A 14,520-nucleotide genomic window follows, 5' to 3' on the forward strand; every position below is an offset into this window, starting at 1 on the left:
CATACTTAAGACAGTAACAAGGTAATAGTTCTGTATAGCATGATGCAACTATCTTGTTTACAACCAAAAACGTACTAATCCCTTCCCCAGAATTTGAAATTTTATGTTGTCCAGCTTGTGATTTTAGGGATTTTGATCTTTTGGGACTTAAACATTTGGGATTATGGTGTTTGGGATTGTGTCCTTCAGAATTATGATCAACACTGGTATTAGTCATCCTAGACTTTATACGAGGCAAGACCAGGCTCCCTTTTGGTCTACATAGAAAATCTTTAAGGATGCATGATACTTATATTGGTTGATTAAACTGGAGCAGCTGTGGAACTCATGCTGCGAAATGGATATTTTTGCACTTTTGGTATTTGTTATTTCAGTAGGTTTTTAGGGAACAAGTGGTGGTTGGTTACATAAATTCTTGGCCGGGCGCGGTGGCTCAAGCCTGTAATCCCAGCACTTTGGGAGGCCGAGACGGGCGGATCACGAGGTCAGGAGATCGAGACCATCCTGGCGAACACGGTGAAACCCCGTCTCTACTAAAAATTACAAAAAACTAGCCGGGCGAGGTGGCGGGCGCCTGTGGTCCCAGCTACTTGGGAGGCTGAGGCAGGAGAATGGCGTAAGCCCGGGAGGCGGAGCTTGCAGTGAGCCGAGATCGCGCCACTGCACTCCAGCCTGGGCAACAGAGCGAGACTCCGTCTCAAAAAAAAAAAAAAAAAAATTCTTTAGTGGTGATTTCTAAGGTTTTGGTGCACCTGTCATTTGAGCGGTGTACACCATACTCAATGTGTAGTCTTTTATCCCTCACCCCCCTCCCACCTTTTCCCTGAGTCCCCAAAGTCCATTGTGTCATTCTTATGCCTTTGCATTCTCATAGCTTAGCTCCCATTTACAAGTGAGAACATACGATGTTTGGTTTTCCATTCCTGAGTTACTTCACTTAGAATAATGATATTCTGGTTGCTGCAAACGCCATTATTTCGTTCCTTATGGCTGAGTAATATTCCCTGGTATGTATATATACCATAAATTTTTTTTTTTTTTTTTTTTTTTTTTTTTGAGACGGAATCTCCCTCTGTCACCCAGGCTGGAGTGCAGTGGCATGATCTCGGCTCACTGCAACCTCTGCCTCCCGAGTTCAAGCCATTCTCCTGCCTCAGCCTCCCATGTAGGTGGGATTACAGGCACATGCCACCACACCCAGCTAGTTTTTGTATTTTTAGTAGAGACGGGGCTTCGCCGTGTTGGCCAGGCTGGTCTTGAACTCCTGACCTCAGTTATACCACAATTCAATTTATCCACTCATTGATGGGCATTTGGGCTGGTTCCATTAGTTTTGCAATTGCAAATTGTGCTGCTATAAACGTGCGTTTACAAGTATCTTTTTCATATAATGACTTATTTTCCTCTGGGTAGATACCTAGTATTGGGATTGCTGGAATAAATGGTAGTTCTACTTTTAGTTCTTTGAGGACTCTCCACACTTTTCCATAGTGGTTGTACTAGTTTACATTCCCACCAGCAGTGTAAAGTGTTCCTGATCACCATATCCACACCAACATCTTTTATTTTTTGACTTTGATTATGGCCATTCTTTTTTTTTTTTTTTTTTTTTTTGAGACGGAGTCTTGCTCTGTCACCCAGGCTGGAGTGCAGTGGCGCGATCTCGGCTCACTGCAAGCTCCGCCTCCCGGGCTTACGCCATTCTCCTGCCTCAGCCTCCAGAGTAGCTGGGACCACAGGCGCCCGCCACCTCGCCCGGCTAGTTTTTTGTATTTTTTAGTAGAGACGGGGTTTCACCGTGTTCGCCAGGATGGTCTCGATCTCCTGACCTCGTGATCCGCCCGTCTCGGCCTCCCAAAGTGCTGGGATTACAGGCTTGAGCCACCGCGCCCGGCCAACTGATTATGGCCATTCTTACAGGAGTAAGGTGTTATCACATTGTGGGTTTGATTTGCATTTCTGTGATCATTAGTGATGTTGAGCATTTTTTAATATGTTTGTTGGCCATTTGTGTATCTTCTTTTGAGAATTGTCTATTCATGTGCTTAGAGCACTTTTTGATAGGATCGTTTTTTTCTTGCTGATTTGTTTGAGTTTCTTGTAGATCCTGGATATTAGTCTTTTTTGGGTGTATAGGTTGCAAAGATTTTTTGTGGGTTGTCTTTTTACTCTGCTGATTGTTTCTTTTGCTGTGCAGAAGCTTTTTAATTTAATTGAGTTCCATCTATTTATCTTTGTTTTTGTTGCATTTACTTTTGGATTCTTGGGTCGTGAAGTCTTTGCTTAAGCCAATGTTTAGAAGGGTTTTTCTGATGTTCTAGAATTTTTATGGTTTCAGGTTTTAGATTTAAGTCTTTGAACCATCTGGAGTTGATTTTTTTTTTTTTTTTTGAGACGGAGTCTCCCTCCGTCACCCAGCCTAGAAGTACTCCATCTCAGCTCAGTGCAACCTCTGCCTCCCGGGCTCAAGTGATTCTCCTGCTTCAAGCCTCCCAAGTAGCTGGGATTGCAGGCATGCACCACCACGCCTCTGGCTAATTTTTGTATTTTTAGTAGAGACGGGGTTTCACCCATGTTGGCCAGGCTGGTTTCAAACTCCTGACCTCAGGTGATCCTCCCACCTCGGCCTCCCAAAGTGCTGGGATTTCAGGCATGAGCTGCTGCTGCACCAGGCCTCGAGTTGATTTTTGTATAAGGTGAGAGGTAAGGATCCAGTTTCATTCTTCTACATGTGAGTTGCCAGTTATACCTGTATAGCTGTGAACAAGGTGATAGCTCTTTTGGGGCCTCAAGTTTCTTAGTCTGATAAAATGATTGAAAAATGCTTTCTAAACTGCAGAAATGCATACTTAAACCAAGAGGCAAATTGTGTAGGCAGTCCATCTTTCCCCTCACATTATTCCTAGAAAGAAATTGGAATGTGATCTTACTGTAGCTGATCACTTTATAGAGGGTAAACACTGCGATTAGAGGTTGGATTTCTGACCAAGAATATGGTATCAAATAGAGGACCAGCAGTATGCCATAGAGGCAAAAACAAAGATGGAACAGTATACCTCATATCTTAAAACATGTTTACGTCTGGCCAGGCGCTGTGGCTCACACCTGTAATCCCAGCACTTTGGGAGGCCGAGGCGGGTGGACCACTAACTAGGTCAGGAGATTGAGACCATTCTGGATAACACAATGAAACCCTGTCTCCACTAAAAATACAAAAAATTAGCCGGGTGTGGTGGTGGACACCTGTAATCCCAGCTACTCGGGAGGAGAATGGCATGAACCCGGGAGGCGAAGCTTGCAGTGAGTCTAGGCGACAGAGCAAGACTCCGTCTCAAAAAAAAAAAAAAAAAAAGCTATCTATCTATATGTATATATAGATAGATCGATCTAAGGTACTGATCCTACAAATTCCCCTGAAAGTCCAGTGGACACAGTGCCCATGAAGGATGCAGGTCTTCCATTTCAGCTGAACTGTGGCAAATGTCAAGTGCTTTGCTAACCTTTGCTCAGCCCTACAACCCACTAAGGGCTTTAAAATACTTAATACAGGATTTGGATTTTTTTTTTATAAAGCTACTCAGAGAAGTATGGACTCACATTCCCATGTAAAATGGAAATTCAGAATTGCATTGTCTTTGGAGATCATAGTAGTGGGAGAGGGAAAGTACCTTTAGTTCCATCCTTGGCCAGCAGGTGGTGAGTTTTGGACTCAGACCCTATAGACAGGTTTGGGCTAAATAAAGCTTTGGAACAGAACAGTGACACAAGGAAGCAGCATGTACCTTCTGACTGGTTGATTCTCAACCAAATATACAGACTAGAGAGAATATGATAGAGTGGAAAGAACACTCAATTGAGAATTTGGGCTTGACCTCAGAGAACCTCATGTTAAAGCCTTACTATCAGGAAACAGGAGTTGTCAACAAGGCACACAGTGTTTAAGTGGGACTGCAGGGAAGGCAGTACCATATAAAATACGGTTTCTAGGCCTTAAAGGAAGGTGGGAAACTTGACATGGAGAAGTGGAGGAGAACAGTTTGAGGCACAGGTCAGAAAGTACAGCACTTGCTCATAAAGCTTAAAGTTAGACTAGCAAGAGAGTCCTGTGGTAAATTTGGAGAGATCAGGAACTATGTTGTGAAGACCCTCAAATGCCAGGACTGAACTTTCCTACAGGTGTGGGTCATCTGGAGGATTCAGGCAAGAAAGTGACTTAGATTTCGGTGTTAAAGCAATTCGATTTCTTTCTTGTGGCAAAAAAAACAAACAAACAAGTAATTCATCCAACAGTTTCCAAGTGTACAATACAATATTATCAATCACATGCACATGGTTATGCATAGACAATTTACATTAAATAACCTTTTATTTTTATAGAAGCAGTAATGTGCATTGTAGAAATTTAGAAAAATAGGCCAGGGCATGGTGACTCACACTGGTAATCCCAGCATTTTGGGATGCCGAGGTGAGCAGATCGCTTTAGCTTAGGAGTTCGAGACCAGACTGGGCAACTTGGTAAGATCTCATCTCTACAAAAAATACAAAAATTAGCTGGGTATGGTAGTGTGTGCTGGTAGTCCTAGCTACTTGGGAGGCTGAGGTGGGAAGATCACTTGAGCTCAGGAGGTAGAGGCCACAGTGAACAGTGATCATACCACTGCACTCCAGCCTGGGTGACAGAATGAGACCCTGTCTAAGAAAGAAATTGATTACAAGCAAAATTTAAAAAATATTTCCAATATCCGGAGGTCATCACTATTTTAATAACTTTAGTGCATATGTTTCTGGATCTTTTTTGTGTATGTGTCTATACATGTGGTATTTTTAAACCAAATTGAGATCAAACTGCATTATAACTTTTTGGTTTTGGTCAGTATCTTCTTTTTTTTTTTTTTTTTTTTTTTTTTTTGAGACAGAGTCTTGCTCTGTCACCCAGGCTGGAGTCCAGTGGCGTGATCTCAGCTCACTGCAAGCTCTGCCTCCCAGGTTCACACCATTCTCCTGCCTCAGCCTCCCGAGTAGCTGGGACTACAGGCACCCGCCACCACGCCCGGCTAATTTATTTGTATTTTTAGTAGAGATGGGGTTTCACCGTGTTAGCCAAGATGGTCTCGATCTCCTGACCTTGTGATCCGCCCACTTCAGCCTCCGAAAGTGCTGGGATTACAGGCGTGAGCCACCGCCCCTGGTCTTGGTCAGTATCTTTACCTTTCCCTTTATGTAAATGTTCTTGGTTGAGCATGGTAGTGGTGGCTCATGCCTAAATCCCAGCATTTTGGGAGGTCGAGGCAGAAGGATTGGTTGAGGCCAGGAGTTTGACACCAGTCCAGGTAACAGAGTGAGTCCTCATTTCTACAAAAAATAAATTTAAAAAAAAGTTCACTGGGCATGGTGGTACACAGCTGTAGTCCTAGCTACTCAGGAGGCTGAGGCAGGAGGATCACTGAAGCCCAGGAGTTAGAGGCTGCAGCGAACTGTGATCACACCACTGCACCCTAGCCTGGGTGACAGAGCATGACCCTGTCTCTAAAAGCAAAATCTAGAGGTCAAGAACCAATCTAGATACCCATACCATATTCAGAGTTTCCCCCAACAGACCCAAATGTCATTCACAGCTATTTGGACCAAACCAATATCCAACTTAGGTCCACAAGTTGGTATCTGTTAGGTTCCTTTATTCAAACTTTAAAAAATTAGAGGATTTCGTTCTGTTGCTCAGGCTAGAGTGTAGTGGCTATTTACGGGTGCTATACCACTACTGATCTGTACAGGAATTTTATCTGCTCTGTTTCCTACCTGGGCCAGTTCACCCCTACTTAGGCACTAGTGGTCCCCCACTTCTGGAAGGTCACCATATTGATGCCAAACTTAGCTTCAGTCGGTTTACAATCGGCATAACACACTACATCCTAGGCTCAAGGGGTTCTCCTGCCTCAGCCTCCCAAGTAGCTGGGATTTAGCGTGTACCACTACTCCTAGCCTTTTACTCAAACTTTTATGACACTTGTTGAAGAGATCAGGGCAGTTGATCTCCAGAGAATTGTAGCCATGTGCAGGATGGATTAGAAGGAATAGAGCAACCAATTTACTGAGAAATAATGACCAAGACAATAGCGATGGTGGAAATGGAGAGGAGAAGATGGATTTGAAATACATTTCATAGGAATAATTGACAAGTTTTTTTTTTTTTTTTGAGATGGAGTCTTGCTCTGTTGTCTAGGCTAGAGTACAGTGGCATGATCTCAGCTCACTGCATCCTCCACCTGCTGGTTCAAGTGATTCTTCTGCCTCAGCCTCCCAAGTAGCTAGGATTACAGGTGCACACCACCACCACATCTGGCTAATTTTTGTGTTTTTAATAGAGATGGGGTATCACATAGGCTGGTATCGATCTCCTGACCTCAAATGATCCTCCTGCCTCAGCCTGCCAAAGTGCTGGGATTACAGGCATGAACCACTGAGCCTGGCTGACAAGATTTGATGATGGAGTAGATCAGGGAGGAAGGAGGAGTCAAAGCTTAAGTATTTAGATGGATGTCATGCCTTTTGATAGGAATGGGCATGTTGGAGGGAAAGGTTAAAGGGAAAATATGTTTTTGGACAAGTCAAATATGAGATGATGTCTGGTATGCTGTTGGATATGAGGACCTGAAGCCTAGAGATGCTTAGAAATGACTCATGTTTTTACAGTACACCATATTTAATGGAATGGGCTCAAGACATTCTATTTTTTAAAAATGGTATTGGTAAATTGGACATGATTTGGGGGAAGGTTAGATTATCACTTCATACCGTAAAAATCAGTAATCTAAAACATAAATATACAAAATTATCAAAGTGCCAGGAGAAAATGTTTTAGAAGTCATGAAGTAAAATGTTGGTAGATTTAACTACATAAAAAAAATTAACTTTGATACAGTAGAAGTCACCATAAAATTAGACAGTAAGCTATAGATTGGAAGAAAATATTTGGAACATACATAACAGATTGGGTTACTATCTCTGTAGGCAGGATCATGGCCCTCAAGATGCCCACATCGTAATCCTTGGAACCTATGTATATATTATTTCACATGGAAAGAGGGCATTAAGGTTCCAGATGGAATTAAGGTTGCTAATCAACTGACTTTATTCATTTATTTATTTAGAGACAGGCTCTTGGCTGTGTTGTCAAGGCTGGAGTGCAGTGGCATGATCTTGGCAACCTCCGCCTCCTGAGTTCAAGCGATTCTCCTGCCTAAGCCTCCGGAGTAGCTGGGATTACAGGCACACACACTATGCCCAGCTAATTTTTATGTTTTTAGTAGAGATGGGGTTTTGCCATGTTGGCCAGACTGGTCTTGAACTCCTGGCCACAAATGATCCACCTGCCGTGGCCTCCTGAAGTGCTGGGACTGTTACAGGCATGAGCCACTGCTGCGCCTGGCCATCAACTGACTTTAAATTGGAAGTATCCTGGAGTATTCAGCTTTGCCTAGTGTAATCATAAGGGTTCTTAAAAGTGGAAGAGGTAAGGTCGGGCGTGGTGGCTCACGCCTGTAATCCCAGCACTTTGGGAGGCCGGGGTGGGTGGATCACCTCAGGTCAGGAGTTCGAGACCAGCCTGACCAAAATGGAGAAACCCCCATCTCTACTAAAAATACAAAATTAGCCAGGTGTGGTGGTGCATCCCTGTAATCCCAGCTACTCGGGAGGCTGAAGCAGGAGAATCACTTGAACACAGGAGGCAGAGGTTGCAGTGAGCCGAGATTGTGCCATTGCACTGCAGCTTGGGTGATAAGAGTGAAACTCCGTCTCAAAAAAAAAAAAAGGTGGAAGAGGGAGGCAGAAGAGGTCAGAGTGATATACTGTGAGAAGCACTTGACTTGCCTTTGCTAGCTTTAAAGATAGAAGAAGGGGATCAGTAACCAAGGAATGTGGGCAGCCTCTAGAAACTGGGAAAGGCAAGGAGTGAATCCTACCCAGAGCCTAGAGAAAAGGATGCAGCCCGGCCAACCCCTTGATTTTAGCCCTGTGAGGAATGTGTCAGACTTTTTTTTTTGCCGAGAGGAGACAGGGTCTGTTGCCCAGGCTGGAATGTAGTGGTGCAGTGGCTCACTGTAGCCTTGACTTCTCTGGTTCAGGTGATCCTCCCACCTCACCTTGCCGAGTAGCTGGGACTATAGGCGTGCACCGCCATGCCCAGCTAATTTTTTTTTCCTTTTTGTAGAGACAGTGGTTTGCCATGTTGCCCAGTTGGTCTTAAACTTCTGGGCTCAAGCTATCAGCCCATCTCGGCCTCCCAAAGCGTTGGGATTACAGATGTGAGCCACTGCACCCAGGCTCTGTGTCAGACTTCGGACAAAATAAATTTGTTTTGTGGTAATTTGTTATAGCAGCCGTAGAAAAGTGTAATACGTTGACTAATACAATATCCAACAAATAGTGCGTTAGAAAATGGGTAGAGGATATGACCAGGTGATTATAGAAATCCAGATGGTTACTAGACATATTAAAAGGCACTTGTTTTCATGGCCTTGGAGATGGATGAGCTGATCCAGGGAGAGAAAAGAGCAGAGGGCTGAGAAGAAATGGTCAGAAAGATATGTGGAAAACTTACGGGTCAAGTGGATGAAGAAGAGAATACCCAGGACCAAGCACAGTTGCCTAGACTCAGGCTACCTGTGCTCATGTGAATGGATGTAGTTTTTTGTCCACATGCTGTGAAGTCGTTCCCTCTCAAGGGCGGCTCTGGGTTATGCTGACCTGGCCTTGTAGCCTCACCCCGTAGAGTAGGGATGTGTGGACTCCAGATGTGATCATCTGTGAAGATCCATAAAAGAGAGTTAAGCCTGCAGAATCCTGAGTCCTATACTTCTGGGACTTGAACCTGAGGGGATATGGCTGCAGCAGAATTGGGAAGTGACATTTTCAGTACCCTGGATTCCAAAGAAAACATGAATGGGATTTGTCTAATTCAGCTAGTTTATTAGAATTTCCATTTCTTGTCTCCACATCCCCACCATCCCCCTGGTTTGGCTTCAGGTCTTGGCATACCAAGTGCCAGTATTACCAGCCTTTTCTCTACTGACTAGATTTGGTGGGTAGGGGTCAATGGTTACCCAGGCATTTGGCTAACACCTTTTGGAAACCCCTGGTAAGGGAAGCCTTGAGGGTAGGGGAGGAGAGATGCTTCTCCATGTGGGCCCAAGGACAGTGCTTACAGTGGTGAGGGGTCAGGATGTCACTTGCTCTCAGACCTGCCTCTGGCTGATCCTGGGGACCCGAAGCTTTGGGGAGAAGCAGCTGGGGAAAAGCAGTGTGTTGAGAGCTCTGGCCCCTGTGTTGATACCTTTGAGGAAATGTGCTTACAGGGGCCTCTACTAGGCTTCTGGCCTGGGCGGGGTGGTTCTTCCCTGTGACTGTGGATAACCCCAACCTTGCAGTCCCTCCTCTATGGTCTCCTGCTTTGGGTTTTCTAGGGTGCTCTCCTTTTTTGGCTGAGGATGAGGCTGAAGCCTTGTCCTTTCTCTTGTCTGAGACCAGAACCTTAGAGTTTGAGGGTTCTCCTGGGCCTGGAGATGGATAGTTCACACCAGCCTCCATGCGTACAAATGACCCTTGGAATGGGACCTGGCTCACCATCTTCCCCTTCATTTTCTCCCCTCTTTGAGATCCTTGTTCTGCCCTGCCAGACTCCTGTGACTGAATCTGGGAAGAGGATTGAGAGTGATGACAGTGGGAGGACTGGACAGGCTGAGGTACTGTGCCCTGAACTTTTTGAGGATGACAACTTGAAGAGTGGGGGCATGGATTAGGGGGATAAATCTGCTGTGGTGGGCGGGAAGGGAGTCCCCAGGAGTCTGGAATTGTGGAGCTCAGAATAGGGGAGCTGCAAAATGATTGACTTGGTCCAAGGGCTCTGGAGGCAGACCTCTGCTGCAGTTTCTTCAGCCTGAGTTTCAACTCTCTACTCCACTGCCAGGCATGGATCCTAGGATGGGTGAGCACCTCTGGGACAGTCCCTCTCTGGGATTGTGGGACCTCTGCCTTAACCCCTGGGCACGTCTGTCCCTTGGGTAGACCAGGATGAGTGCGCTCAATCTTCACAGCTTCAGCTAGGGTGGGAGGCCAGGGCACTGGGTGTAGGGGATCCACTGCCAGAGGGCTGGGGCCTTGGGGAACTTCTCTTTGTTGCATATTTCTCCACACAAATTCAAGGTCAATGTGTGGCTCTGGTAGAGGAGTACAGAGTGACCTGGGGGCTGGGAGCTCAGTGGCCCAGTGGTTCGTTCTTTGCTCCACTGCTTCCCCATCAGGCTCACAGTTGCTTTGGTCTGCGATAGGCTCACTTATGTGGGACTTTGAAACAGAGTTTGAGGATGGATTGGAGCCCCCACCTGGGAACACAGGAACACAGTTTTCTTTTTGCTCCATTTCCCCTACAGTAGACTGAGAATCAGACAAGACTCCCAGAGGGCTGACTCCATGCAGGTCTTGGGGTGAGTTACAAACTGGGTGCTTAGAGGCCCAGGAGTTCTTTCGTATGTTTCCATATCTAGCTTCAGAATCAGACAGGACCCCCATGGATCTAACTCTGAGTGGCTCCAGTGCAAGAGCTGGGAGTGGGCTGAGGGCCAGAGATGGAGACCTAGAAACCCAGGAATTCCTGGAATGCTCAGTGTCTTTCCACGTAGCTTCTGATGTAGTGAGGCCTTCCCCAGGATTGACTCTGTGTGGCTCCATAAGGGAAGTTGGAGATGCGCTATGAACAGGGTCTGGGGAATCAGATGTCCAGAGGTTCTCTTTCTGCCCCATGGTCTCCCACAAAGTTTTGGATTCAGACAGGACTCCCTGGAGGCCCATTACTAGAGACTCCAGGAGAGGGACTGAGCGAAGGCCGGGAGGTGAAACTGGGTCTGCAGGGACCCAAGTATTTTCTCTACTCTGCGTGCCCTTCCATGGTGTCTCAGATCTTGGTGGGACACATTCAGGGCTGGTTCCAGAGAGCCCTGGATTGAGGTCCAAGGCTGGAGACTCAAAAGCCCAGAGGTTTCCTGAGTTTTCTGTGCATTCCCACTGGGGCTTATATCTGGATGGATTTTCCAGGGAACTCTCTCCCTGGAGTTCTGGCAGGGAGTCCAGGGAAGGGCAAGGGACTGGCAGTGAAGACTCAGAGGCCTGAGGTTTCTCTTTGTATCCCATGGGTCCCAAGAAGTCCTTAGATGTAGTAAGTCCTCCTTCAGGGCTAACTTTTTTGGGTTCTGACAGAGAAGCTGGGAATTGGCAGGGGGGTGGCATCGGAGGCTCAAAAGCTTGGGGCATCTTTTTGTGTCTTGTGGTTTCCAACTGAGTCTCATATCCAGGGAGAACTTCCAGGGGACTGGTTCCAGGGGACTGTGTGGGTGCCTCAGCGCCAGATAAAACTCCCTTGTGGTCTACAGGGAAGGACCTTAGATGGAGGGGTAGTGATGAGACAGAAGGAGAAGATGGAGGTGGAAGCAGCTGAGGATCGGGGGCCATCCCTTCTAGATCTTCCATAGTATGGGCCTCATGGGTAGAAAACTGGGCTGAGGAGTGATACTGGGGAAGCAACAGGTTGGACCTAGGTAGGAAGGCAAGCTTGTTGAAGAAGACAGAAGAACAAACAGACAACTTCAGAGGAGAGGGGCCACCTGAGCTCAGGAAGATGGCCTCCAAGGACTCGCTATGCAGAGAGGGGAGACCCCAGAAGAGCTGGCTTTTTCTCTGCTGCTGGTGGTTGCCTGATGCTATCTTGTGCCTCACAGGAAAGCTGGTCAGAATCTGGAAGATGGGGAAGGATCTTGAAGGGCTCACGGGCTGCGTGACTGTTTGCTCTGGTATCCCTGTGGCCTTGAGGAGGCCCTCAGAACCACAGGATGGCTGGGGTGGGGCTGGAGTGGCTTGCTCTCCAGTGGGAGCTTCTTTGGTAGGAGAACATGGCTTCAGTGGATCCGGAGATGCCTCGTCTTCCACCTCTTCCTCCTCCTCTTCCCCTTCTTCCTCCACTTCTGATTTCTGCTTGCACAGGCGATCAAGGAAGGCCACATGGTGCAGAAGTGGTAGGTCCTGGGAAGTAGAGAAAGATACTCTCAGGCATGAAGCCTATTTGGATACACAGGGTTTGTTACGAGGCACTCAGTCTACAGAGTGGACTCACCAATCCCACATGTGTGGTCAGTCACCTACACAGCTGCTCATCTAGTATTAATGGTCATTACCCAGTCCTCATTTGGATCAGTATTCCCTCACATAGCTGTACATCTAGAGTCCATGGTCACTCACCTGGCTTCAAATCTAATGTCAGTGGTTATTCACCCAGCCTCACATCTAGGGCTTATAGTCACTCACCTGGGCCCACATTCATACCAATGACCTCACATGTGGTGTCAGCAGTCATTCATCCAGCTGTACAGTCACAGGTCACCCACCTTGCCTTGCACCATATTCCCAGAGCACCAGGGATGAAGCTGTCGCAACCTTCCAAGCTGCCACCATCTCCGAATCTGCCAAACCATGAATAAGAATAGTGTCACCAGATTTCCTGGACTCTGGAAGCAGCTGCTGCCGCAGTGTCTGCAGGCTAGGGTATGGGTCAGTTGGCCCCAGAGAAGCCCCATATCCCCCTTAGCCCCGAGCAGGTCCTCCAGCAGCCATTCCATTTCCCTTAGCCTTGTGGCAGTTTACCCTGAGGTCATCACTGCATCACAGAACAAAGAACTCCCATCCCCCACAGAGGCCTGGGCTTAACAGCCTTCTTCCTGAATTTAGAACGAAAAAAAAATTTCCTCCATCAGGCAATTCCTGCCTCACTCAGTGAAATGTGGGTGATCCCCTTTTGATTGCCCAGTTCAGAATTATGCTTCAGGCATTGTGGTTAAGTACATGGATTCTAGCACCTAACTGCCTTATTCAAATCAAGCTCTGTCATTTCCTACCTGTGAAAACTCAAAACTACTTAATCTTTTCAGTGCCTCATTTTTCTTATCTGTATAGCTAGATAAGAAAAATGAGGCACTGAAAAGATTTAAGTAGTTTGATAAGATAATCATTATCTTTATTTTATAGATATTTATTATTACCGTTATTTTGAGACAGCATCTCACTGTGTCACCCAGACTGGAGTGCAGTGGTGTGATCACAACTCACTGCAGCCTCAACCTCCTGGGCTCAAGTGCTCCTCCTGCCTCAGCCTCCTGAGTAGCTGGGACCACAGGCATGTGCCACCATGCCCAGCTAATTTTTATATTTTTTATTTTTGTAGAGACAGGATCTCTCCATATTGCCCAGGCTGGTCTCTACTCCTGAGCTCTAGGGATCCTCCTGCCTTGGCCTCCCAAAGTGGTGGGATTATAGGCGTGAGCCATCTTGCCTGGCATGTTATTTTTAGAGGTAGGGTCTCACTGTATTGCCCCAGCTGGTCTTGACCTCCTGAGTTCAAGAGAGCCTCCTATCTCAGCCTCCGAGAAGCTGGGATTACACGCATGGGCCACTGTACCCAGCACAATAATATTATTACTTACTACATAGGGTTGTTTTGAGGATGTAAAAAGTAAAGTAATGGTTCCTCTTCAAAGACTTTCCTCTCCGTCTAATTAGGAATAAATAGTAACTTCTCTTAGAAGCAAAATTTATTCAAATACTTGTGCTAACATTCTTAAATATCTGCTAGCCATAATAAAGAAATCAACGTAGTTTCCACAATTTAGCCTAAATATTTGCCCTGGCATGCTTATATTGGTCCAAGCAAGCATTAGGTCATAGCCTGTTCCTCTTCTGTATTTGAAGGTGTTTTTACCTTTCTCAGCATTCCACAAGTTAACTTCTTCCTTCCTTTGTTCTCCTCTGCCTTTGCCTCTTTTTAAAAAGTTCTAAGTTGCTAGCCAGGACAAATAACAGAATGTGAGGTCCCGTTCCAGCCAATGGAAACCGGACACAGCAGTAGGGTGGATGCGTCAGGCTGTAAATGACCCTGCCTCCTTTGTTCGGTATACTCTTCGTGGCAAAACTGCTGGCGAGTGTACCCTTTCTGCAGAAAGTAAAAATGACCTTGCTGAGGAAATTTAATTTATATTCAAGTGCTATTTCTTTATGGCACCGGGGACCAAACATTTCTAACAAGGATTAAATGAATAAATGTGAATGCTTAGAATAATGCCTGGTACATAATGTATGCTGTATTAAATTTCTATTTAAAGTTTCTGATTATAAGCTTCATTCTGTTTTTAATGGTTGGAATCTATCCCCTCTTTTTTTGCTTGTGTCAGCTGTGAACTGTGAAGCATTCATGTTAAGGATGACAAATAAATGTGCTTTGCCTTTCTTATTTCCTCCATTTTCCCCTAAAACCACCACTTTGTTCCATATCGGCCCTTCCTTTCAGGGCCACGCTTCAATCCCTGTTCTCATTAAAAGCTGATTTGTTCTGGTGGAAAGTGTGCTGAGCTGAAAGTGAGGAGACTTGCGTTCTCTAGCTCCGTCACTGAACCACCACATGATCTTGAGAAACCAAGAGAGGTT

At 46.0% G+C, this 14,520-nt stretch overlaps 1 protein-coding gene across 4 annotated transcripts; it reads right to left on the reverse strand.

Annotated features, from left to right (window-relative positions):
• Positions 1–8,950: 8,950 nt before the first annotated feature.
• C15H9orf131 (chromosome 15 C9orf131 homolog) lies at positions 8,951–13,857 on the reverse strand. 4 transcript variants are annotated; one of them, XM_025358978.1, is made up of 3 exons: positions 13,045–13,194; positions 12,432–12,995; positions 8,951–12,069 (listed from the first exon to the last, which is right to left on the reverse strand). In XM_025358978.1, exons 2-3 carry the CDS (start codon positions 12,660–12,662, stop codon positions 9,091–9,093), a joined length of 3,210 nt encoding a protein of 1,069 aa, XP_025214763.1. In that variant the 5' UTR covers positions 12,663–12,995; positions 13,045–13,194; the 3' UTR covers positions 8,951–9,090. The 4 variants fall into 4 exon arrangements, with proteins under 4 accessions (XP_025214763.1, XP_025214765.1, XP_025214764.1 ...); XM_025358980.1 differs by lacking the exons at positions 12,432–12,995; positions 13,045–13,194 and adding an exon at positions 13,799–13,857; XM_025358979.1 differs by lacking the exon at positions 13,045–13,194 and having other exon boundaries at positions 12,537–12,704.
• Between the last annotated feature and the right edge of the window lie 663 nt (positions 13,858–14,520).

Source organism: Theropithecus gelada, chromosome 15 (genome assembly GCF_003255815.1).
Source record: "Theropithecus gelada isolate Dixy chromosome 15, Tgel_1.0, whole genome shotgun sequence".
Taxonomy (NCBI): domain Eukaryota; kingdom Metazoa; phylum Chordata; class Mammalia; order Primates; family Cercopithecidae; genus Theropithecus; species Theropithecus gelada.